Source organism: Pongo abelii, chromosome 20 (genome assembly GCF_028885655.2).
Source record: "Pongo abelii isolate AG06213 chromosome 20, NHGRI_mPonAbe1-v2.0_pri, whole genome shotgun sequence".
Lineage (NCBI taxonomy): Eukaryota > Metazoa > Chordata > Mammalia > Primates > Hominidae > Pongo > Pongo abelii.
The window spans coordinates 20,148,914-20,174,382 of NC_072005.2; the positions used below are offsets into that span (position 1 = coordinate 20,148,914).

The window sequence follows — 25,469 nt, forward strand, 5'->3', positions numbered from 1 at the left end:
GCCAAGGCAGGTGTCCCCGGCGTTGACGAAACACTGAGGGAAGACTGTCTTCCCAAGGAGAGTCCGTGACCAGTGTTGGGTTTCAGAAACACGGATAAAAGGAGGTTCCTTGTCTGGAAGAAGAAGAGAGAGAGAGATGAAGAGAGACTGAGGCAGCTTACCAGATCTGTAGGCAGGAGTGAGGTCATTTTGCAGAGGTGGATCTGAAGTCCCAAGGTCGAAGGGAGTCTCTGAGGGAGAGCCCCGGGGGAATAGGGCATAGGTCTCCTGGAGGACATCTCCTATCCCTGGCCTTCAGCAACAAATGTTATGCGTGCGTCCATATAAGAGACCACCTGAGCAGGCTTAGTGCATTTTTTGGTAAATTACTACATTAAGGGATACAAAATTCAGGCTTAAGCAACTATAAACTGCCAATTAAACTCTGATTACATAACCAGGAAATTTCCACCTTGATTGTACAAATTAAGAAGCTATGTACTATACCTAACCAATTATTGATTTTGGTTTTCTTCATCATACATTTTATAAATGTCTTTTCTTCAAGACACTAAGTCTATCTAAGTCATAACGGGAAGGGTGTTTTTTTCTATAAACTGTTTCTGTAGCACACAAAGGATGGAGAATTACATTACTCACAAATATTTTCCAGGATTTTCTATGTGTTTCATCTTTTCCCATCTCTTTGCTTTGTTCTATGCATTTCTTCCCATTTGGCTTTTCCTGGGCTGCATGTTATATGTGAAACCAATAAACATAACTGCAGTGTTTTGCTGAGTTCTCTGAGTAGCTCTACCAAATTATTGAACTTCAGGGAGGTTATGGGACTCCCCAGTGTTTAAACAGTAGCTCAGAAGCTTAAATGGGCCCATGGGGTTTGTGGCTGGCATCTGCAGTGAGGACAATGTTGTGGGACCGAGCCCTGAATCAGGGTCTGTGCTGACTGTGGGTGGTGTCAGAATTCAAATGTTAAACAATAAGTTGGTGTTGGAGAATTGTTTGATGTTCAGCAAACTCTACAGATTTGGCGCCAGAAAAAAGATATCACGGAGGCCTGGCCTGGAGTAAAACTCTGGGTGTTTGGGAATGGGAGGCTCTGCTCTCCTGTACACAGGCTGTCACACTGCCCATTGTCCTGTGATTTCAGGTCTTCTCCCAGGGTGACAGAGGACTGAAAACTTAGAAGAAAGGAGCTCTGATGACAGACCCCCTTTTCCCACAGCTGCCACCACAGGATTCCCACCCACTCACAAACACACACGCTAGACATTGATGTGTCCACACACCTCCCAGGACTAGGCACCACCCTCAGGAACTTCATTATGGCATTTTTGATGCTAGTGTTTCTTGCCGAGAACCCAAAGTGTCTACAAGTCTCCTGGCATTTCCCCACCCCCAGACACTGAATCTGCAGCATCAACCTGTTTTCTTCACCATCCTAAGGTTCTGGACCACCTGTTCATAATCTCATCTGCTTACACGCACAAAGAAATGAATCAGAGTACAGCCCCACCTGGGCCACTATCTGTAGCAAAAATCAGTCCTTTCACTTTCATTGCACTCTTTCCCATCCAGGGATTTTTTTTTTTCTTTTAGCTTTTATTTTTGTTTCAGGGTACACATGTGGGTGGGTTATACAGCTAAAATTATGTCCTGAGGGTTTGGTGTGCAGATTATTTTGTCACTGAGGTACTAAGCATAGCACCAAATGGGCATGATTTCTGATCCTCTGAGTCCACCCACCCTCCACCCTCATCTAGGCCTCAGTGTCTGTTGTTCCCCCTCTTTGTGTTCATGTGTTCTTATTATTTAGCTCTTACTTGTAAATAATATGCATTTGGTTTTCTGTTCCTGCATTAGTTTTCTAAGAATAATGGTCTCCAGCTTCTTTGATGTTATTGCAAAGGACATGATCATTGTTTTTTAATGGCCACAATTCCATGATGTTTATGTACCATATTTTGTTTTTACTAAATCTTTCATTTTATTTCATTTTATTTTTGGAGACAGGGTGTCACTTATTGCCCAGGCTAGAGTGCTGTGGTGTGATATTTCCTTACTTCAGCCTTAACCTCCCAGGCTCAAGCAATTTTCTCCTACCTCATCCTTTCAAGTAGCTGGGACTACACGTGTACATTACCATGCTTGGCCAATTTTTCTTTTTGTATTTTCCATGGAGACAGGATTTTGCCATGTTGCCTAGGCTGGTCTCAAACTTCTAAGCTCAGGCAATCCACCTGCCTCGTCCTCCCAAAGTGCTGGGATTACAGACATAAAGCACTGCATCTGACCATACCATATTTTCTTTATCCAGTCTACCATTAATAGGCGTTTAGTGCCTGTCCATGTCTTCGCTATTGTGAATAGTGCTGCAATGGACATGCATGTGGATGTGTCTTTATAATATAATAATTTACATTTCTTTGGGTATATACCCAATTATGAGATTCCTGGGTCAAATGTTTTTAGTTCTGTGAGGCATCGCCATACTGCTTTTTACAGTTGTTGAACTAATTTACACTCCCACCAGCAGAGTATAAGCATTTCCTTTTCTCTGCAACCTTGCCAGCATCTGTTATTTTTTGACTTTTTAAAAATAGCCATTCTGACTGGTGTGATGTGGTATCTCATTGTGGTCTCTCTCTTTTAATTTCTGTAATGATCAGTGATGAGCATTTTTTTATATGCTTGTTAGCTACATGTATGTCTTCTTTTGAAAAGCATCTGTTCATGTTTTTTTTGCCTACTTTTTAATGAGGTTGTTTGGTTTTTTTCTTGTAAACTTATTTAAGTTCTTAATACATTCTGGATATTAGATCTTTATCAGAGGAAAAGTTTGCAAAAATTTTCTTTTATTCTGTAAGTTGTCTATTTACTCTCTTGATAGTTTTCTTTGCGATGAAGAAGCTCTTTAGTTTAAATAGGTCCCATTTGTCAATTTTTGCTTTTGTTACATTTGCTTTTGGTAGCTTCATCATGAAGGTTTTGCCAGTTTCTATGTCTAGAATGGTATTTCCTAGGTTATCTTGCAGAGTTTCTTATAATTTTAAGTTTTATATTTAAGTCTTTATCTTGAGTTGATTTTTGTATATGGCATAATGAAGGGGTCCAGTTTCAGTCTTCTACATAGTGCTAGCTAGTTATTCCAGCACCATTTGTTAAATAGAGAATTCTTCCCACATTTCTCTTGTCAGCTTTGTCAATAATCTGATGATGGTAGGAGGGTGGCAGTATTTCTGGGTTCTCTATTTTGTTGCATTGGTCTTGTGCACTCATAAATTTTTTATAACATCTTTCTCTCTTCTGCTTTTTCCCCCATAAGCATTCTTTCAGGTGCATAGAGTGTGTAAAATTCTGATGTCCAAGAGTTCAAAAACTCTAAATGTTCCCAAAAAGGGGGCTGGGGGGCTAAGGGAGGGACAGCATTAGGAGAAATACCTAGTGTAGATGATGGGTTGATGGGTGCAGTAAACCACCGTGGCACGTGTATACCTATGTAACAAAACTGCAAGATCTGCACATGTACCCTAGAACTTAAAGTATAATAAATAAATAAAAAGTTTCAAAAAAAAATTTTGCTATTCTGTCTTTTCTAAAGGGATTTAGATTATATGTAGATGTTTTTTCTCTATCTTTTTGAAATATATGAAAATCATATTAACAGCTAAATAAACTTTTTGTCATTTTTTCGGGTCCAGGTTATCTTTATGTAGTACTTCAGATTTATTGCTTTGTTTTGGCTTCTGAAAAGTTTTATTTTTTTCGTTTTTATTCCTTTAAATTAGACACAGATTTGTTTAGATAAAAGCTCATTTTAAGAGCACATAGAAGCTTAGCAAAAAGATAGGATTAAATTTAATAATACACAATGATAAAGACTAAAAGATACTAAGTTTCTTTGACAGAAACCTGATTATCCAATGTAATGATCCAACATTTGCAGGCTGAAGTACTTATACTGTAAAAGCAAGCACAGATCAGTGCATAAGCTGAATAGTGGAGTCTGTAGTTGTACCTTGCTTTCTATGTATTCAGAACAATTAGCATAGTTATGTGTAATGTTTGTAGACAACTTGCATTCATATAAATTATACAATATTTTCTTTTTTTTGAGACAGAGTCTCACTGTTACCCAGGCTGGAGTGCAGTGGTGTGATCCTGGCTCACTGCAACCACTGCCTCCCGAGTTCAAGCGATTCTCCTGCCTCATGCTCCCGAGTAGCTGGGATTACAGGCATGCACCACTATGCCCGGATAATTTTTTGTATTTTTAGTAGAGATGGGATTTTGCCATGTTGGTCAGGCTGGTCTCCAACTCCTGATTTCAGGTGATCCACGAGCCTCAGCCTCCCAAAGTGCTGGGATTACCTGTGTGAGCCAAAAACGGTATTTTCTACAATAGTATGAATATAGAGCCGCAATTTTTACTTTGAATGAATCACTTAATGGTTATTTTAATATTGTTATTTATATTTTTGAAATATAAGGTGTTTTAACTGAAGGATAGTGTCAGTTTTTAAAAATGCTACATACATAGCCAGGCGCGGTCACTCACACCTGTAATTTCAGCAATTTGGGAGGCTGAGGCAGGTGGATCATCTAAGGTCAGGAGTTTGGGACCAGCCTGGCCGACGTGGTAAAACTTAATCTGTACTAAAAATGAAAAATTAGCCAAGTGTGGTGGCACATGCCTGTAATCCCAGCTACTTGGGAGGCTGAGGCAGGAGAATCACTTGTATCCAGGAGGTGGAGGTTGCAGTGAGCCAAGATCACACCATTTCACTCCAGCCTGGGTGACAGAGTGAGACTCTGTCTCAAAAAAAAAAAAAGCTACATATATTATGACTAGTTTATTAAAGATATTCATAGTTAGATATTTATATGTAATATACAAAGAAAATTTACTACCAAATTGTTACAGTAGATGTTAGTTTGACATGTTTATTACTTTATTCAATAGGGGTAATTATGAGTAAACACAATTTTAGTATCTTTTATTTCACTGAATTGGAATGCTGCTATTACAGGAAAAATAAAGACAGGTGATGTGGCTACCCAAAAACCATAATAGCTATTCTATTAACTATGTTACAAGTTCTAATATATTCCACTATATGAACACAGTCAGATTCTATTTCTTCATCAAAAAGTGTTGTTGGAAGTTGTCAGATGTATTTCAATATAGAACTCCGTTCAATGGCTAGGAGATGAGAGAGCAGCAGAGATGGAAATAAAACTTTATTAAATTCCTCTGAAATTCTGCCACCTTTTTAAATAATGCTCATGTTTCTCATACTGAGAGTAGCTGTGCACTTTGAGTGTCTAGAGAGAAATTACTTTTAGGGGAATAGTTTTTGACTGACTTGATCTGTCTTATATCTAATCTGAGCTTTTTCTTAAGATCTTTTGAACTTTTTTCTCTCAACATAATCTTGCTCACATGGAGATCTGTTTTTCTCTCCAGTGCTTTGGGTGTCTGTTTCCAAAGCGCTATTAGTATCCCATGGTGTCTGATTGGGGTGGGCTGTCACAGTGAGAAATTTTGGAGCTATCTCTGTCTGGACTCATGCTGGAAACTCAGCAGTATTTTTTCCTTGTCACCATTATAAGTAGAAACGAGCAGAAACACTGCTCCTATTCCAATTATTGTGAAGGTGTAATTCTACGCAGGAGGCAATGAGCCAAGGGGAGCAACATCAGCATTGACAGGGGACTTGTTTAAAACACCCATTCATGGACCCTTTTCAAACCTCCAGAATCACATTATATAAAGTGGGGCCAAAATTACCAAGTGATTTATAAGCTTATTAAAGCTTGAGAGGCAATGCTTAGCTTAGTGGTTATCAGCCCAGGCTTCTCATTAGGATCACATGGCCAATTTGCAGAAATGTCTTGTGCCCTCCCCACAGCTTCTGTTTCTTGTCGTGGGTGGAAGCATCCATGTTGTTTTAATGAAGGGCCTCATGTGACTCTTAAGGTGAGGCCAAAATCAAGTATGAGGGCTTCAAAATACATTCATGAGAGTTAAGTTCCACCTTTGCACTAAAGGGTGGTCACAGGGCCTGTTCTGTTTGAGTTTGGTAGGAACATGTCAGTGTGGTGCATATTTCCATTACTGTAGCAGAAATTGCTGGTGTCTGTGGCAGGCGAGGGCACCTGAGGACAGGAAAGGAGAAACTTATATTTTTATCTGTGTGGAGCAGATCATTGTTCCTGAATCTCTTCTGTTTTAAAGGACAGAAATGGTTGGACTTTTTTTTTCTGCCAGTTGATGTCATGCTAGCGGGTAAACAGGTGGTGCTGACACCTTTAAGGGCATATTCTCCAGATGCAGGTGTAATTTGTCAAGAGAATCTCATCTGAGAAGGAATTCCATAGAAGCAGGAGAAAGAAAAAAAGTGGCTTTTCTGTCTCAGATCAAGAGCTGTGTCCACTGTGCCTCCTCGAATACTATGCACTTAGTAGTCAAAAACATTTACTTCTCTACTTCTGTTTTTTCTTTCTAATGAGTTTGGTTTAAGTACTTGGGTTTTTGTTTGTTTGTTTGTTTTTTTGCCCAGGCTGGAGTGCAATGGCCGGATCTCCAGCTCACTGCAAACTCCGCCTCCCGGGTTCAAGCAATTCTCCTGCCTCAGCATCCCGAGTAGCTGGGATTACAGGCATGTGCCACCACACCTGACTAATTTTGTATTTTCAGTAGAGACAGGGTTTCTCCATGTTGGTCAGGGTGTTCTTGAACTCCCAACCTCAGGTGATCTGCCTGCCTCAGCCTCCCAAAGTGCTGGGATTACAGGCATGAGCCAGCGTGCCTGGCCGGTTTAAGTACTTCTTAAAATTCTAATGATAGTCAAGGGTCTCTGATAAATATTTCTTTTGTATACCTTAGAGCCTTCTCTACATTCGCTATGTCATAGCTTCTTATATGCCATGCAGAATTCTCAGCAAGAATTTATGATCTGCAATATTAAAAATGTTCCCTTTATGGCTGTTGAACATTGAAAGATGTGGATACTCAAGATTTCTATTTCACATTGGAGAAAACTGTGGTCCTTAGTAAAGATGGAAAACATGTAATGTTGAGGCTCCATCTGTGTGTTCCATTAGCTCTATTGCAGAACAGGATTAGGGAAATGCTTATTTAAATGGGATGGCATTTATTACCCAGAAAGTTCTAAAAAAAAATTATTTGGAGATACCTGCCCTCTAGGATGCTAAATGAAGCCTATTACTATAAATTACAGAACATGAAAGTTGTATGTATTTTGACGTTTGCATAAAACGTGTTTCTTTATGGTTTAATTCAGATTTTATTTACTTTCTTTGGGAGGAATATTTCAACAGTGATGCTGTGTTCTTCTGTGTGTATTAGTACATCATAAAAATTTGGCCTAGTGCAGTTAATAATTAAAGATTCACTTGGAGAAATAGTTCTCTGACAGATTTTTTTTCACTATACACTTAATTATTTTTGTCTTCATTATTAAGTGACTTTATGCAGCTGATGTGCATAAACCATCACCTTTAATCTGGCAGCTGTCCTTTTTTCCTTATTTTTTACTACGTATTTTTCTTCAGAAAATGAAGGCTCTTATCTTCATTTACAGGCCAGAAAAACTGGGAAAAACAGTTACTGGATGTTTGACAAAATATCGTTCTTGGGCCAAAAACATGGGCATTATTGGTGAACTTGTTAGAAATTCAAAAAATCAGACTTTATTCCAGATCTTCCGGAGAGAAAAAAAACCTGCATAATAAAGTCTTCAGCTTATTGTGTATATTAAAATTTGAGAGATACCTTCTAACTCAAGATGTCTTTTCCATCTGAAAAATATTCACAACTCATTTTGTATGGTGTAAATATAGCACTCAAAAATGTACATGTTCATGTTCATGGCCTTAATTTTATACTTTATTATCTAGAAAAATATATATGAAGTGATGTTGTGGATCTTGTGCTGCTCTTTTTTCTCAGAGTTAGAGAATACATTAGAGAATATTTCTGTGTTGAAAATTATTTTATTGGATAATTTTAGTCAGTCCTATAAGTCAGAACCAGTTCTCTTTACTCTGTCATTTCACCTTTAATCAAATTAAAAATTCTGCTCATGGCCCTTTAGTAAAAATGTGTGTGTGTGTTTTTCAGGAACGATTGCAGTTTAGAGATGTGGCCATAGAATTCTCTCTGGAGGAGTGGCATTGCCTGGACACTGCACAGCGGAATTTATATAGGGATGTGATGTTAGAGAACTACAGACACCTGATCTTCCTTGGTGAGGATAACTTTAATACATAATTCATAATATACCCTAAAGATTTTATTTCTCTCTTTTGTAGAATGTTTTTTAGTAATTTATTGTTGCATAAAAGAGTTTCAGATGCCCTTTTTCCAGAAAATCTTCAGAGTTTGTTTATTTAGAAAACAATTTATTCAAGATGTTTCATCTGAATCCAAACTTTCCACGTTCCTGAGTTGAGCTGTATTTTTCACTCTAAATTAATGGTAATTCCAGAAACTTAGTGGCATAAAATATTGTTGCCCCACCTGAAAATCTCATTGCTTCCACCAATTTTTGATTCAGTGGTACCAGGTAATAAAATTAAGAAACCTAAAAAGTGGAAGTATTTTCTAAATATTTAGAAACTTCTGTTATAACTTAGTATTTTAGTATTAATTTACTGGAATATTTTATTACATCCTCTGCTGAGCACATTACTAGCTTGTAATTGGAGTATATGAGCAAGATTCATGTTACTTATTTTTAATAAAACAGGTATTATTGTCTCCAAGCCAGACCTGATCACCTGTCTGGAGTACGGAAAAAATCCTTTGACTATGAGACGTGAAATGATTGCCAAACCCCCAGGTAGGTGCGAGTGAAAATGAATACAACAGATGATACAGATAAGAGGTCCCAAGGTCAAAGAGAAAGCCAGTCCTTAAAATGTGATTTTAGAAGCTGTTTTCCAAAGGAAATAGTTCCTGGGCAGCTGTTTTTTTGTTTGTTTGGTTTTTAAATTAAATTTTGCTTCCACAAAGGAGCATCTTCTGTCTTAGGCTTTTAACTTCTCTAAGGATTCTACTTTTCTTTCTTCAAGTTCACAGTGAGAGCCAAAGTCCTGTTCATGACATAAAAGAGACTGCACAGGCTGGGCACGATAGCTCATGCCTGTACTTCCAGAACTTTGGGAGGCTGAGGCAGGTGGATCACCCTGAGGTCAGAAGTTCGAGACCAGCCTGACCAATATTATTTTGAGGACACACAAGTATCTGCATGATTTTGAGAAACTAAAACTATTTTTTAAGTTCTCTTTTTGCGTCAGCTCTGAAATGTATGAGAGTAGTAGTTTCTGTTGCATTTTTTTGTTCATTTTTCTGCACAGTTTATTCTGTTTTTATTACCATAAAGTCTGGAAATGTAGTTTGAAATTTTAAGTATGGCCTGGGTGCAGTGGCTCACGTCTGTAATCCCAGCACTTTGGGAGCCACGGTGGGCAGATCACCTGAGGTCAGGAGTTCAAGACCAGTCTTGCCAACATCGTGAAACCCCGTCTCTACTAAAAATACAAAAATTAGCTGGGCATGGTGGCAGGTGCCTGTAATGCCAGCTACTCAGAGGGCCGAGGCAGGAGAATCACTTGAACCCCCGAGGTAGAGGTTGCAGTGAGCTGAGATCACACCATCACACTCCAGCCTGGGGGATAAGAGCGAGACTTTGTCTCAGAAAAAAAAGAAAGAAATTATAAGTATGATATTCTTCTGCTTTGTTCTTTTCCTCAAGATTGCTTTGGCTATTCAAAGTTTATTGTAGTTTCATACAAATTTTAAAATTGTATTTTGCATTACTGTGAAAAAAAAACAACTGCAATTTTGATAGGAAGTTTATTGAATCTATAAATCACTTTGGATAATACAGCACTTTATTAATATTTATTCTTTCAATCCATAGACATAAAATATTTTAAAACTTATTTGGATCTTCTCTGATTTTTTAATTGTTTTTTTATTATGAAGATTTTTTACCTTCTTGGTTAATTTTTTTCTCTGAAATTTATTATTTAAGGCTATAGTAAATGAGATTTTTTTCCTCTATTTTATCAGAATGTCGTTTTAAGTGTATAATACTTTTAAGTGTATAAAATGACGTATCTGATACTATAGCTGGGCGCGCTCACACCTGTAATCCAAGCACTTTGGGATTACAGGTGGATGACCTGATGTCAGGAGTTGGAGACCAGCCTGACCAACGTAGAGAAACCCTATCTCTACTAAAAATACAGATTAGCTGGGTGTGGTGGTGCATGCCTGTAATCCCATTTACTTGGGAGGCTGAGGCAGGAGCATTGCTTGAACCTGGAAGGCAGAGGTTGCAGTTAGCCGAGATTGCACCATTGCACTCCAGGCTGGGCAACAAGAGTGAGACTCCTTCTCAAAAAAAAAAAAAAAAAAAAGTGTGTGAAACCATACATATACTTGTATGTTAATTTCATATTTTGCTAATTTACTGAGTGTATTTATTAGTTTACACAGGGTTTAATATACTGTTTATAGTTTTTTAAATATATGATTGTATGATCTTCAAACAGCAACTTTTTACTTATTTTTTTCAATTTCAATAGTTTTTTTATTTCTTTGACTAATTCTTCTGTGACATACTTCCTGTGCTACATCAAAATAGATACATTGGCCGGGCTCCGTGGCTCACACCTGTAATCCCAGCACTTTGGGAGACCGAGGTGGGTGGATCACCTGAGGTCAGGAGTTCAAGACAAGCCTGACCAATATGATGAAAACCCATCTCTACTAAACGTACAAAAATCAGCCCGGTGTGGTGACATGTGACTGAAATCCCAGTTGTTTGGGAGGCTGAGACAGGAGAATTGCTTGAACCTGGGAGGCAGAGGTTGCAGTGAGCGGGTAATATAGTTTTGTATTGGTGTCTGAATTTGATGGAGCAAACACCTCTTCAAGTTTTCATAAACTGATTTCAGAAGGTAAAGATCTTCTTTTATTGGTCCCTTAGGGTGATGAGCTGCCCTCTGAATTTGTAGTGAAGAGGGGTTATAGCTTGTTCACAAGGCTGCTGGGTCTGCACTAGGGTCCACCCTTAGTTGGCTTGTTACAGGGGCTTGGGTTGTTGTAATTCTCATTTTATTTTTGGACAGACTGAATATCCTTCAGGACTTTGCTCTGTAGGGCAGACACTAGGGCATGTTTTTGCAGTCGGGTCTGCATATGGTGGGCCTTGTATCAGGATGTGGATGAATATGGCTTTCAGTGAGTACCAGAGAGCATTTCCTCAGATAACTGTGTCCGTTTCTATTAGGCAAAACTTACCATAAACTGTGGCTCAGGTAACTGAAACTGAGTCATTGAACCGCTTTGGGGACCCCAGTAAAGGCCAAGATCTGCACTTCTGCCTGCATGGTTGTAAATGGGTGCCTTCCTCCAGGTCTCTGGAATGGCACGACCTCTCCCAGACTATGGCTGGGAGGAGTTTGGGATAGTTACAAAGTAAGTTCAGAATTCTCAGTGGGACCAAGTTAGATGAACCTTATCTGGTCTGTAGACGAGAAAAGGGGTCCTATAGTTTCCCACCTGAATGAAGGCCTGCCTTTTGAATAGAACACTTCTCAATCTCAAGCTTTAACAGCGTTTCACAACTCCCTCCTTGGATCTCAAATATCTCTTAGAGGCACTTATTTTGGCGATGGCATCTTACTACATAACACAGGCTGGTCTCAAGATCCTGACCTGAAGCAGTTCTCCACCCTTAATGTACCATGTAGCGGTCATTACAGGTGTGAGCCATAATGCCTAGTTTTCTAATAAAGGCATTTTTGTCAGGGGTGGCTGGCATTTTGTTGCTGTAAGGGGATATGAAAATAGGGCACTTTTAGTCTTTTCATCTTACTGATGTCACTCTCTGTATACATTTTTACTTTCTATTTTCGATTTCAAATTTGTCTGTTTTCTATTTCAAATTTTAGATTCAGATATTTAGGACAATATACTAGAATTTGCATGGTATGCCTGAAGTAAATTAAATAATTAGTAGGCACTCCATATTTAGCAAAATAGTTACTTAGAAATTTAAGTTTGCTGCAGGCAAAAAGGAATTATAAGATTTTCATCTATTTTTTCAGCCCATATCTAAGTAATAACATAGTTTATTTCCTAATATTCATTTTGCATATCAGAGGACCTAACCCTATTCTGCACTATATATATATATATTTTTTTCTATATTTCACAATGTAAGGCTATTCTTTTCTTCTAAAGTTTGATTACAGCAGTTTCATTTTGTGTAAGAATAGCATATATTTAAAACGTAAAAAGTAATTCTAGTTTTTTTAAATGCTTATTTATTAAAAGTTTCTCATTAGAATCTTCTATTTATGATTATACTGCATATTCTCTGAAATTTTACTGCGATACAGTGCATGCCAGTGATTCAAAATACCCGCATTTGATGAGTACACAGTAATAGTTAAATATTCCAGTTACCTAGACAAATTTTTTTGTTTTTTTCTAAGGCGGAGTCATGTTCTGTCGCCCAGGCTGGAGTTCAGTGGTGCCGGCGTGGCTTACTGCAACCTCCACCTGCCAGGTCCAAGCAATTCTCATGCCTCAGCTTCTCTGTAATCCCTGGGATTACAGGCATGAGCCACTGTGCCCAGCCTCAGCTGATATTCTTAGCTGATATTCGACAGTAGTTTTATCTTGTCTAAGTGTCATGGAGATAGTTTTATTTTTCCCACGTGTTTAATGATGAATATATGTTTCCTTTTGTGAGAGAAATACTTTTGTGATTTGAAGGTAATTTTCAAAAAGATTTATAATTCTGTATTTTTTTTCAGTTTTTCTTTAAAAGATTGTTTTAAAAACAAAAACATAAATTTTACCATCTTTAATCTATTGAAGTGTACATTTCAGGGCCAGGAGTGGTTGTGGCTCTCATCTGTAATCCCAGGATTTTGCAAGCCCAAGGCAGAGGATCCCTGGAGCCCAAAAGTTTGAGACCAGCCTGGGCAACATATGGAGACCTCTCTCTATAAAAAAAAAATTAATAATAGCCAGGCATGGTGGTGTGCACCTGTGGTCGCAGCTACTTGGGAGATTGAGGGGGAGTCAAAATTGTGCCAGTACACTCCAGCTTGGGTGACAGAGTGAGACCCTGTCTCAAAAAAAAAAGCTGTTCATTTTAGGCATGTTAAGTATATTCACATTGTTTTGCAAAAGACTTCTAGAAACTTTACATCTTGTCAAACTGAAACTCAGTACCCATTAAGAAACAACTGCTCATTTTACCCTCTGTCCAGCCCTTGACAAGACAAACCTTCCACTTTCTGTTTTTAAGATTTTAACTACTAAAGATACCTCATATAAGTGGAATCATACAGTATCCATAATTTAGTTACTTAATTCAGGTGACATAATATTCTCAATGTTCATCTTAAAATGTTACAAGACTGTTATTTTTAAGGTGGAATAATATTCCATTGTATGTATATGTTACATTTTTTGATACGTTTATAAATCAAGAGATATCTGGGTTGCTTCAGCCTTTTGACTTTTGTAAATACTGGTGCAATTAACATGGATTTTCAAATATGTCTTCCAGGTCCTGTGTTGCATACTTTGTTTCTTTTGTTGTTTGTTATTTTTATTTTTATTATTTTTTGAGATCTAGTCCCACTGTGTCACCCAGGCTGGAGTGTAGTGGTGCGATCTTGACTCACTGCAACCTCTGCCTCCTGGGTTCAAGCGATTCTTCTACCTCAGCCTCCCAAATAGCTGGGATTACAGGCACATGCAACATCACCCAGCTAATTTTTATATGTTTAGTAGACATGGTGTTTCACCATGTTGGCCAGACTGGTTTGAACTTCAGACCTCAGGTGATCTGCCCACCTCGGCCTCCCAAGTGCTAGGATTACAGGCTTGAGCCACTGCGCCTGGCCTGTGTTACATATTCTGGATATAGATGTATAAATGAGGAACATTTCTAACATTTTAAAATAATGGCTGCATCTTTGTTTTCCACCAGTAATCAACAGGGGATTCATTTTTATTACATCATCAACAGATTTCTTGTTTTTTGTTTTTGTTTTTGTTTTTGTTTTTTTTTGGAGACAGAGTCTTGCTCTGTTGCCCAGGTTGGAGTGCAGTGGCGTGATCTCGGCTCACTGCAAGCTCTGCCTCCCGGGTCCGTGCCATTCTCCTGCCTCAGCCTCCCGAGTAGCTGGGACTACAGGCACCCACCAACATGCCCGGCTAATTTTTTGTATTTTTAGTAGAGACGGGGTTTCACTGTGTTAGCCAGGATGGTCTCGATCTCCTGACCTCGTGATCCACCTGCCTCAGCCTCCCAAAGTGCTGGGATTACAGGCGTGAGCCACCATGCCTGGCCTAGATTTCTTGTTTTTAAAAAAATTTGTAGTGGCCGTTATAATGAGCATTAGGTGATTTTGTTTGTCATTGTGTTTTTTTTCTTTCTCTACAAATTAGTAATTTTGTGTGTCCTTTCAAATGCATTTTCCCATTTGTGTTTTTTTTTGATGAATACTTTGTCCATTTCTAAATCAAGTTATTCAACTTTACTGTTTAGTTTTAAGAGTTGTTTATATATTTTGAATATTAACTCCTTTAACATGTAATATACAAATGTTTTCACCCATTTTCTAAGAGACGTTGTCACTCTTGAATTTTTTTTTTTTTATTATACTTTAAGTTTTAGGGTACATGTGCACAACGTGCAGGTTAGTTACATATGTATACATGTGCCATGTTGGTGTGCTGCATGCAGTAACTCGTCATTTAACATTAGGTATATCTCCAAATGCTATCCCTCCCTTCTCCCCCCTTGAATTTTTTTTTGATGTGCAGAAATTTTGAAGTCTATTGTAGTTAAACTTTTATTTGTTACTTATGCATTTAATGTCATATCTAAGAAAATAATGCCAAGACCAATGTCATGTCTTTTTCTTGTATTTTTCCTAAACAATTTGTTAGTTTTTTTATGTCTAAGTATTTTATTTAAAATATGTTTTTATATCATTCAAGGAAATAATGCAAGTTTATTTTATTAGTGTTGATACTGTAGCTTTTAACTGTTGGTTGTATTGACATCTTTGAAAAATGAAATTTTTTGACCCCTGAGCAAGAATATGTTGAAGAGTGTATGTTATATTCACATATTTTTGAGTTTGCCAGTTTGACTTTTGCCTTTAATTCCTAGTTTTATTCAGTTTTTGTTAGAAAACACACAGTGTATAATTTTAGTCTTTTTAAATTGATTTGTTGTTTTGAGACAAGATCTTACCATCACCTAGGCTGGAGTGCTGTAGCATAATTTTGGTTCACTGTAGCCTCTGCCTCCTGGGCCCAAGTGATCCTTTCATCTCAGTTTCCTGGGTAGCTTGGACTACAGACATGCACTACCATGTCTGGCTAATTGTGTGCTTGTTTGTAGTGTTAGGATCTCACTGTGTTGCCCAGGCTGGTCTCAAACTTTTGTCCCCAAGGGATCCTCTTACTTTGGTCTCCCAAAGTGTTAGGATTATAGGCAAGAGCCACTGCACCCAGTCAGTATTTTTAAATTTAATAAAACTTGCTATGTGTCCTAACAGAATACAGTAGATGACAATAAGAGTGTTGTGTATTAATTTGGTTTTGATTGGAATGTTTTGTGTCTGTGAAGCATAGTTGGTCTATAAAATGGTTTGGATGTCCATGTTGTCCAAACCTCATGCTGCAATATAAATTCTCAGTGTTGGATTTGGGACCTGGTGGGGCACGTTTGGATCATGGGGGTAAATTTTTCATGAATGTCTTGGTACGTTCTCTTGGTAACCAAAAAGTTTACACTCTATGAATTCAGATAGAGCTGGTTCATTAAAAGAACCTGGCTCCTTTACCTCACACTTGCTCTCTTACTGTATAATATGTCCAGTTACTCTTTACCTTCTACCAAGATTGTAAGTTTCCTGAGAACTTCACCAGAAGCAGATGCTGGCACACACTTCTTATATAGTCTACCAAACTGTGAGCCAAATAAAACTTTTTTCTTTATAAATTATGCACTCTCAAATATTCCTCTATATGCAAAATAATTAATATAGTCGATAATGTTGTCTAAGTTTTCTCTTTCTTATTTTTTCTCTGAATTTTCTATTTATTATTGCAAATGGAGTCTTGGTGTCTACAATCATGTTGTTATGTATGTCTTGCTTCGCTTTTGTCAATATTTGCTTTATATATTTTGGAGCCCTGATGTTATATACACATATACATATAGATAGATAAGTATTATAATTATAGATTCCTGCTAAATCAACTTACTTTACCATAAGATATCAATCTTTGTCTCATGGTAGTACTTGACTTAAGGCATATTATGTCTAATATAATTATGACAACGTCACTCAATTGTGGTTACTATTTTTATGAAATATACATTTTTTTCATTCTGTTACTTTCAGCCTATTTGAGTCAATGCTAAAATGAGTCTCTTGTAGGCAGCTTACTGTATGCTTTTTAAAAAACCACTCAGGCATTTTATTTCTTTTTTAATATAACTTTATTAATTTACATATTTATTTATTTATTTATTTTCTTTTTTTGACGGGGTTTCACTCTTGTTGCTCAAGCTGAAGTGCAATGGCGCGATCTCAGCTCACTGCAACCTCTGCCTCCCTGGTTCAAGCAATTCTCCTGCCTCAGCCTCCTGAGTAGCTGAAATAACAGGCACTTACCACCACACCCAGCTAAATTTTTGTATTTTTAGTAGAGACAGAGTTTCATCATGATGGCCAAGCTTGTCTTGAACTCCTGACCTCAGGTGATCCACCCGCCTTGGCCTCCCAAAGGGCTGGGATCACAGGCATGAGCCACCGCACCTGGCCTCATTTATTTTTGAGATAGGGTCTTGCTCTGTCAACCAGGTTGATTTGCACAGCTCACTGCTGCCCGAACCTCCCAAACTCAGATGATCATCTCATTTCAGCCTCTCAAGTAGCTGGGTTACAAGTATGTGCCATCACACCCAGCTAGCTTTTTTGTATTTTTTTTTTAGAGACAGAATTTTGCCATGTTGCCCAGACTGGTCTTGAACTCCTGGGATCAAGTGATCAGCCCACCTTGGCCTTCCAAAGTTTTAAGATTACATTTCATTTTATTAAGTATTTTAATTAATTTATATTTAAAATGATTTCTTAAAGAAATGAAGTTGTTATTGCTAGTTATATTGTTATTGTTTTATGTGTTTCTAGTAGTTATATTTTTCTCATTTCCTGTTCTACTGTCTTAATTTTCATTTAATTTTGTACTGGCATGCTTTGATAATTCTTTTGCATACTTTCTATAAATATTATCTTTGTAAACATCTTGAAAACTGGAGATTACATACATCTTTAAACAATATATTTTAATCTCCTAAAAATTCAGTTGAATAAAAAAGTATGCATGTATATTTTCCAGTTTGTTATTGATATTAAAATTATTATATATGCTGTATCTATGAACAGATTTATACAGATTTCCATATTGTGTTTTATAGTCTATAAAATAACTTTAGAGGTTTTATATACCACTTGCGCCTCCCGGGTTCAAGCAATTCTCTTGCTTCAACCTCCCAAGTAGCTGGGATTACAGATGCCTGCCACCACTCCCAGCTAATTTTTTTTTGTACTTTTTTTTTTTAAGGAGATGGAGTTTCCCTCTTGTTGCCCAGGCTGGAGTGCAATGGCATGATCTCAGCTCACCACAACCTCTGCCTCCTTGGTTCAAGCAATTCTCCTGCCTTAGCCTCTCAAGTAGCTGGGATTATAGGCACCTTCCACCACAGCCGGCTAATTTTGTATTTTTAGTAGAGACGAGGTTTCATCATGTTTGTCAGGCTGGTCTCGAACTCCCAACCTCAGGTGATCTGCCCGCCTTGGCCTCCCAAAGTGCGCAGTGTGAGCCACTGCGCCCAGCCTATTTTTTTTTTTTTTCTTTTTTTTTTCTTTTGAGATAGAGTCTTGCTCTGTCACTCAAGCTGGAGTGTAATGGCATGATTTTGGCTCACTGCAACCTCCACCTCCCGGGTTCAAGTGATTCTCCTGCCTCACCCTCCTGAGTAGCTGGGACTACATGTGTGTGTAACCATGCCTGGCTAATTTTTGCATTTTTAGTAGAGACAGGGTTTCACCACATTGGTCAGGCTGATCTTGATCTCCTGACCTCAGGTAATCCACCTGCCTCGGCCTCCCAAAGTGCTGAGATTATAGGTGTGAGCCAGTGCGCGCAGCCCCATGTAGTGTATTTTGTAGGACTGTGCTACTGGTGATTAACACTCTCACATTACATTTTGGAAAGTCTTTATCTTCTTTTTGAAGTAAAATAATTTTGAATCAAGTATTACTCATTAGAAATTTTTTTATGCTGGGTGCAGTGTCTCATGCCTGTAACTTGGGAGGCCGAGGTGGGAGGATCACCTGAGGTCAGGAGTTTGAGACCAGCCTAGCCAACAGAGTGAAACCCCGTCTCTACTAAAAATACAAAAATTAGGCAGAAATGTTGGAGCCTGACTGTAGTCCCAGCTACTCAGGAGGCTGAAGCAGGAGAATCGCTTGAACACAGGAAATGGAGGTTGTGGTGAGCCGAGATCGCACCACTGCACTCCAGCCTGGGAAACAGAGCAAGAGTCTATCTCAAAAAAAAAAAGAATATTTTTTATGTTACATCAAAATTTGAAAAGTTCTCAGCTTTTTTTTTTTTAGGTAAACTATTACTTTTTCCCTGTATTTTAAGATTTATTTCATAAATATATTGATCTACTTGATGGTATCCAATGAGTTCTACTTTCCATATTTTAATTTTGTTTTGCAACTTTATATTTTTGTGTTATATATTTTTGGATATGTCACATCACACCAGTTAATTGTGTTTTGATTTTATCAAAACACAATTGATAAAATTGTGTTTTGTGTTATCTCAGCACTTTGAGAGGTAGAGGCAGGCAGATCGTGAGGTCAGGAGATCAAGACCATCCTGGCCAACACTGTGAAACCCCATCTCTACTAAAATACAAAAAATTAGCTGGGCACGGTGGTGCACACTTGTAGTCCCAGCTACTCAGGAATCTGAGGCAGGGGAATCGCTTGAACCCGGGAGGCGGAGACTGCAGTGAGCCGAGATCGTGCCGCTGTACTCCAGCCTGGGTGACAGAGCGAGACTCCTTCTCAAAAACAAAACAAAACATATATTTCATATGTGTGTATATATATATTTCAAATATATATTTTCTAAATATTCAGTTTGGTCATATTATATTGACATTGTTATGCGACGTATCACTGGAATGTTTTTATGTTGCAAAGCTAAATCTCAATACACATTAAACAACTACCACTTCTTTCCATTTCATGGCACTTTTCAAACACCACGTTGTTTTCTGTTTCTGTTTCGAAGAGTATAACTGCTTTATAGATCTATACAATCTCTGTCTCTATGTGGCTGGCTTATTTTATTTTGCATAATGTCATCAATGTTTATCTTTTTTTTTTTTTTTTGAGATGGTGTCTCACACTCTGTCACCCAGGCTAGAGTGCAGTGGCACTATCTCAGCTCACTGCAACCTCCGCCTCCCAGGTTCAAGCAATTCTCCTGCCTCAACCTCCTGAGTAGCAGGGATTACAGGCACCTGCCACCACACCTGGCTAATGTTTGTATTTTTAGTGGAGACGGGGTTTCATCATGTTGGCCAGGCTAATCTTGAACTCCTGACCTCAGGTGATCCACCCGCCTTGGCCTCCCAAAGTACTGGGATTACAGGCATGAGTCTGCACCCGGCCCATCAATGTTAATCTTAATAGTTGTTAGAATATTTTCTGCTTTCTGAAAACTCAGTGATATTTCTGTATTTTTGTATCTACTGAAGATATGGTGACAGAAATTTGCATTCCTTTTACCTATTGGCTTTTAGTAACCACGCTGCAATAATTATGTGAAAGTTAATGTATTTGCTGCATTCTGTTTTATTAGTCTTTTTCACCTTTATGCTCATACCAAATTGTTTTAATTCTGTAGCTTTTTAATGTGTTTTGAAATCAGAAATGGTAATGCCTCCAACATTGTTCCTTTTTTTTAAGATTGTTGAGTACTTTTATTGTCTCTTTAGATTCCATATAGTTTTGGATTTGCTGTTTTTATTTCTTCAAAAATGCAATGAGAAATTTGAAAAACATTGTACTGAATCTGTAGATTAAATTGAGCAGTATAGACATCTTCACAATATTAATTATTTCTTTTTCTATTGTTTTTGAGATAGAGTTAAAGTCACCCGCCTTTGCCTCCCAAAGTGCTAGAATAAAAGGCATGAGCCACTGCACCCAGCCCAGTTATTTCAACAAGTGCATGCTCAAGAGTGTGTTGTATAATTCCTATATATTTGTAAATTTATCAATTATTTATTTTTATTTTTTATTGAGATGGAGTTTTGTCCTTTTGCCCAGGCTGGAGTGCAGTGGTGTGATCTTGGCTCTCTGCATCCTCCGCCTTCTGGTTTCAAGCAATTCTCCTGCCTCAGCCTCCCAAGTAGCTGAAATTACAGGTGGCACGCCCGGCTAATTTTTGTATTTTCAGTAGAGGTGGGGTTTCACCATGTTGACCAGGCTGGTCTCGAACTCCTGACTGCGTGATCTGCTCACCTTGGCCTCCCAAATTGCTGGGATTACAGGCGTGAGCCACCGCAACTGGCCTTATATTACTACTTCATACTCTAATTCCATTTTTGTCATAGAAAGTAATCTATAAAATTTCAGTTTCAAAAAATGTGTTAAGAGTTTGTTTTTGGCCTAACAGGTGGTCTATAAAGAAGAAAGTTGTATGAGCTATTGAGAAGGCTGTGTATCCTGATGTTGAGGAGTGTTCTCTATACCTTCATTAGAAATAATTGTTTTTGACTGCCTTCTAGTCCTCTGTTCCTTTGCTAATATTCTGTCTTGTTTTATTATTACAGAAAGTGGGGTATTGAAATATCCTACCATAATTATATTGCTCTCTCTGTGTTTATTCAGTTTTGTTAGTATTTGGTTTTATATATTTGAAACCCTAATTTGAAACACACACACACACACAAATACACACATGTATAAACAAATTTGTCATACGTTTCCAGTGAATGCATCTATATATTGTTTAATGTTCTTTTTTGTCTTTTTGAAGTTTTGACTTAAAGTATAGTTTATAAAATCTGACAGTTTTTGACTTAAGATGTAGCTTGTGTAATATTATTTTGACCTCTTCTGCTCTCATTTTGTTAATATTTACATGAAATTTCTACTTCTGTGTTGCCACTTTCAGTCTTTGTCATTAGATCTCAGGTGACTCTTGTAGAAAAGCAATTTGGATCTTGATTTAAAAATTTTTTTTGTCTCACTCTGTTGCCCAGGCTGCAGTGCAGTGGCTTGATATCTGCTCACTGCAACCTCTGCCTTCTGGGTTCAAGCAATTCTCCCTCGGCTTCCTGAATAGCTGGGATTACAGGCACGTGCCACCACGCCTGGCTTATTTTTGTATTTTTAGTACAGACGAGGTTTCATTACGTTGGTGAGGCTGGTAAAATTTTTTAATAAACCCTTTTATTGAAAGTATGTCTCAGCTGGGCGCGGTGGCTTATGCCTGTAATCCTAGCACTTTGGGAGGCCAAGGTGGGCAGCCACCTGAGGTCAGGAGTTCGAGACCAGCCTGACCAACATGGAAAAACCCCATCTCTACTAAAAATACAAAAAATTAGCTGGGCGTGGTGGTGCATGCCTGTAGTCTTAGCTATTCTGGAGGCTGAGGTAGGAGAATCACTTGAACCTGGGAGTCGGAGGTTGTGGTGAGTCAAGATTGTGCCACTGCACTCCAGTCTGGGCAACAAGAGCAAAACTGCGTCTCAAAAAAAAAAAAAAAAAAAAAGTATGGGTCTTGATTGGAAAGATAATTTTGTATATATTTAAATAGTTTTCTGAAAGAGAAAAACTTACTAATGTTATTTATTTATTTATTTTGAGACAGAGTCTCACTGTGTTACCCAGGCTGGAGATCAATGGCTTGATCTTGGCTCACTGCAACCTCTGCCTCCCGGGTCCACGGGATTCTCCTGTCTCAGCCTCAGTCTCTAGCTGAGACTGCAGGTGCCCACCACCACGCCCAGCGAATTTTTGGTATTTTTAGTAGAGATGGGTTTATGCCATGTTGGCCAGGCTGTTCTTGAACTCCAGACCTTAGGTGATCTGCCTGCCTTGGCCTCCCAAAGTGCTGGGATTGCAGGCATGAACCACCGTGCCTGGCCAATGTTACTTTATTTAATTGTTTTATTTGATTCTTATATCTTTGTCTCCCATGTTCTCTTTCTGTCTTTTTATGTTTTTTTTATTTTTATATTGATATGCTTTCAATTTTTTTATTTTTCTTTGTGTATCTATACAAATATATATATATATATTTTTTTTTTTTGATGGAGTCTCGCACTTTCGCCTGGGCTGGAGTGCCTTGGTGTGACTTCAGCTTACTGTAACCTCTGCCTCCCAGGTTCAAGAGATTCTCCTGCCTCAGCCTCTTAAGTAGCTGTTATTACAGGTGCCCGCTGCAACACCTGGCTAGTTTTTTTTGTATTTTTAGTAGAGACGGGGTTTCACTATGTTGGCCTGGGTGGTCTCAAACGCCTGACCTCGTGATCCACTCACCTCTGCCTCCCAAAGTGTTGGGATTACAGGCATGAGCCGGTGCACCTGGAAATATACAAATATTTTCTTAGTGGCATCTTGGGGATCACATAAAACCTCTAAAAGATCCAACAATATATTATAATGTGGTAAACAATTAACTTCAGTTGCATGCAAAAATTCTTCGTCATTACATCTGCCTTCAACTGTTATTGATTTTACTAATTGTATTTTTATGTTATATATTCATTAACATGTTTATAATTTCTCTACTTTTAAATTTTAGGGAATAAAAGTCTTTTCTGCACCATTATAATGATAAGTAAGAAATTCCTTTTTTTGTATGTGCATATCTTTTCCAGAAAGTTATGTATTTTCATTTGATTATGCGTTTTCTTGCATTATGTTATTTTCAGTGGAAGAAACTTCTTTCAGCATCTTTGATATGTAGGGCATATGCAGTGCCAATATACTTTCTCGGGATTTGGTTATTTTGGAAGGACTTCTTTTTATTTGGTAGTACAATTTTGCTGATGGTATTATTCTCACTTGATAGCTTTTTTTATTATGACTTTAACAATATCACACAGTTTTTCTCTGACCTGCAAAAATTTTTTTTGATAAATTCACTGGTTATTGTGACAGTTTGGCATGGTTACTACTTGAGACCATGATTACAACAGTTACTGTTACTACTTGAGACCCTCATTACAAGACTGAACGAAGGGGGATGAACGTAGAAATGAAAAGTTAAGACAAAAGAAACTGTTTTAAAGAAGGGGATCTGGGAACCAGGGAAGAAGAGAGCTCCCTGCTTCTAGTTTGCAAAGGCAGCCCTGGCGCTTCCACAGCTTTTCGTATTTATTGGGCAGAAAGATCAGGGAGGAGGAGGTAATGATTGGTCAGCTGCTTAATTGATCACAGGTTCACATTATTGCTAATAGGCTTCGGATGTACCTAATCACAAGAAACACTGAGGTTGGGGCGTGACTGCCCTCAGCATTCCTTCTGGATGGCAGACACAGTTTGTGTGTTTGCCAATATTCTGCATTTATGAGAACAGTTTGCTGTTTACTCACATAGCCTCCAGTGATATATTGAGTTGATCACGACCCTCACTCTTTCAGCCTGCGACAAGTTATCTCATGAGACTATGCTTATAAATGACACAGCATTTTTGTCTTGCAGCTCCCAAAATTCTTATCTGTGATTTTTGAAATTTTGCTTATAGGTGTGTTTGTGATAAATATCTTTGTGTGTATCCTAGTTTGCTTGTTCAGGTTTTTCATGTGTACATTATCTTCTAAGAAAATTTTCAGTTAGTTTTTGTATTTTTTATATCCACAATTTTGTTTTTTGGTATTTTAATATTTTTATTGTTATCCTCATTTTTCTGATCTTCAGTAGTTGTCTGTGTTCCTATTTCACTTACTGAATATTATTCAATTTATTTTATTTATTTACTTACTTATTCATTCATTTTCTGAGATAGTCTTGCCCAGGCTGGAGTGCAGTGGTGCGATCTTGGCTCACTGCAGCCTCTGCCTCCTGGGTTCAAGTGAATCTTTTGCTGCAGCCTCCTAGTAGCTGGGATTACAGCTGTGTGCCACCACACCCGGCTTATTTTTGTATTTTTAGTAGAGATGGGGTTTCACCATGTTAGCCAGGCTAATCTTGAACTTCTGACCTCAAATGATCCACCCACCTCGGCCTCCCAAAGTGCTGGGATTACAGGCATGAGGTACCAGGCCCAGCCTATTTCATTTTATTTTTGAGACTGTCTTACTCTGTTGCCCAGCCTGGAGTTCAGTGGTACAATCTTCACTCACTGCAACATTCCCCTCCTGGGTTCACCAATTCTCGTGTGTCAGTCTCCCAAATAGCTGGGATTTCAGGCACATGCCACCATGCCCAGCTAGTTTTTGTGTTTTTAGTAGATACAGGGTTTCACCATGTTGGCCAGGCTGGTCTCAAACTCCTGACCTCACGTGATTTTCCCACCTTGGCCTCGCAATATGTTAGAATTACAGGAATGAGCCTCCAAGCCTGGCATGTTCAATTTATTCTGAATTTTTAAAATTACTTTATACATTTTTTATGGCTGCTTTTGAAAATTTTATAATTTTTTGATGGGGCCATGTTGCCCAAATATTTTGTATGCATTGTAACCTTTGAGTGAGATTCAGATATTAACAAAAAGCTACCTGTTATAATCTTTATAATATAGCTTTGTCCTGGCGTAGTCTGAAATCAGTTGTCTTGACTAGAGATTCTGGGAATTTCTCAAATATGTTTTTAGGATGTGTCTTGTCTAAAATGTTGTGTTTATTGTTTAGTTAAATTGGTTTATTCATATTTCTTCTTAATAATCAGTAATCACTTGCTACAGCCATTCCCTGTTTGGGTTACTGCAGTTTCTCTGCTTCTGTAACATTTACCTTTAGACTCAGCAGACTCAAACTGTCATTCCAACATATATCACTATTTCTTTCAGCATTTTATGTCATGGCAGACATTAACCAGTGTCTAAAAAATTTCCCAGGAGCCAAAAATAAAGATGTATGTGCCATTTTTTTTCTTATTTTTTAAAAAAGAAACCAGGAGTTGGCAATTTACATGTGTTTGTGGGTGTGTGGGTGTGTGTGTGTGTGAGAGATAGTCTCACTGTTATGTAGGCTGGAGTGCAATGGCATAATCTTGGCTCACTACAATCTCTGCCTCCACAGTTGAAGCAATTCTCCTGCCTCAGCCTCCAGGTAGACAGGACTACAGAT

The 25,469-nt window shown here is 38.1% G+C and overlaps 2 protein-coding genes across 4 annotated transcripts in view; one reads left to right on the forward strand and one right to left on the reverse strand.

The window, feature by feature from the left end:
* The window catches only part of LOC103893083 (zinc finger protein 506), a 157,562-nt gene that overhangs the window by 117,648 nt on the left and 14,445 nt on the right, over nucleotides 1-25,469 (reverse strand). The gene's annotated exons all lie outside the window — the stretch shown is intronic.
* The window catches only part of LOC103888547 (zinc finger protein 253), an 84,742-nt gene that overhangs the window by 5,049 nt on the left and 54,224 nt on the right, over nucleotides 1-25,469 (forward strand). The window contains exons 2-4 of one of the 3 annotated variants that reach the window (XM_054540052.2): nucleotides 8,144-8,270; nucleotides 8,772-8,864; nucleotides 22,982-23,017. In XM_054540052.2, the coding sequence (XP_054396027.2) occupies nucleotides 8,144-8,270; nucleotides 8,772-8,864; nucleotides 22,982-23,017 (256 nt within the window). The remainder of the gene's footprint in view (nucleotides 1-8,143; nucleotides 8,271-8,771; nucleotides 8,865-22,981; nucleotides 23,018-25,469) is intronic. The other 2 variants (XM_054540054.2, XM_024237272.3) reach the window with 2 other exon arrangements.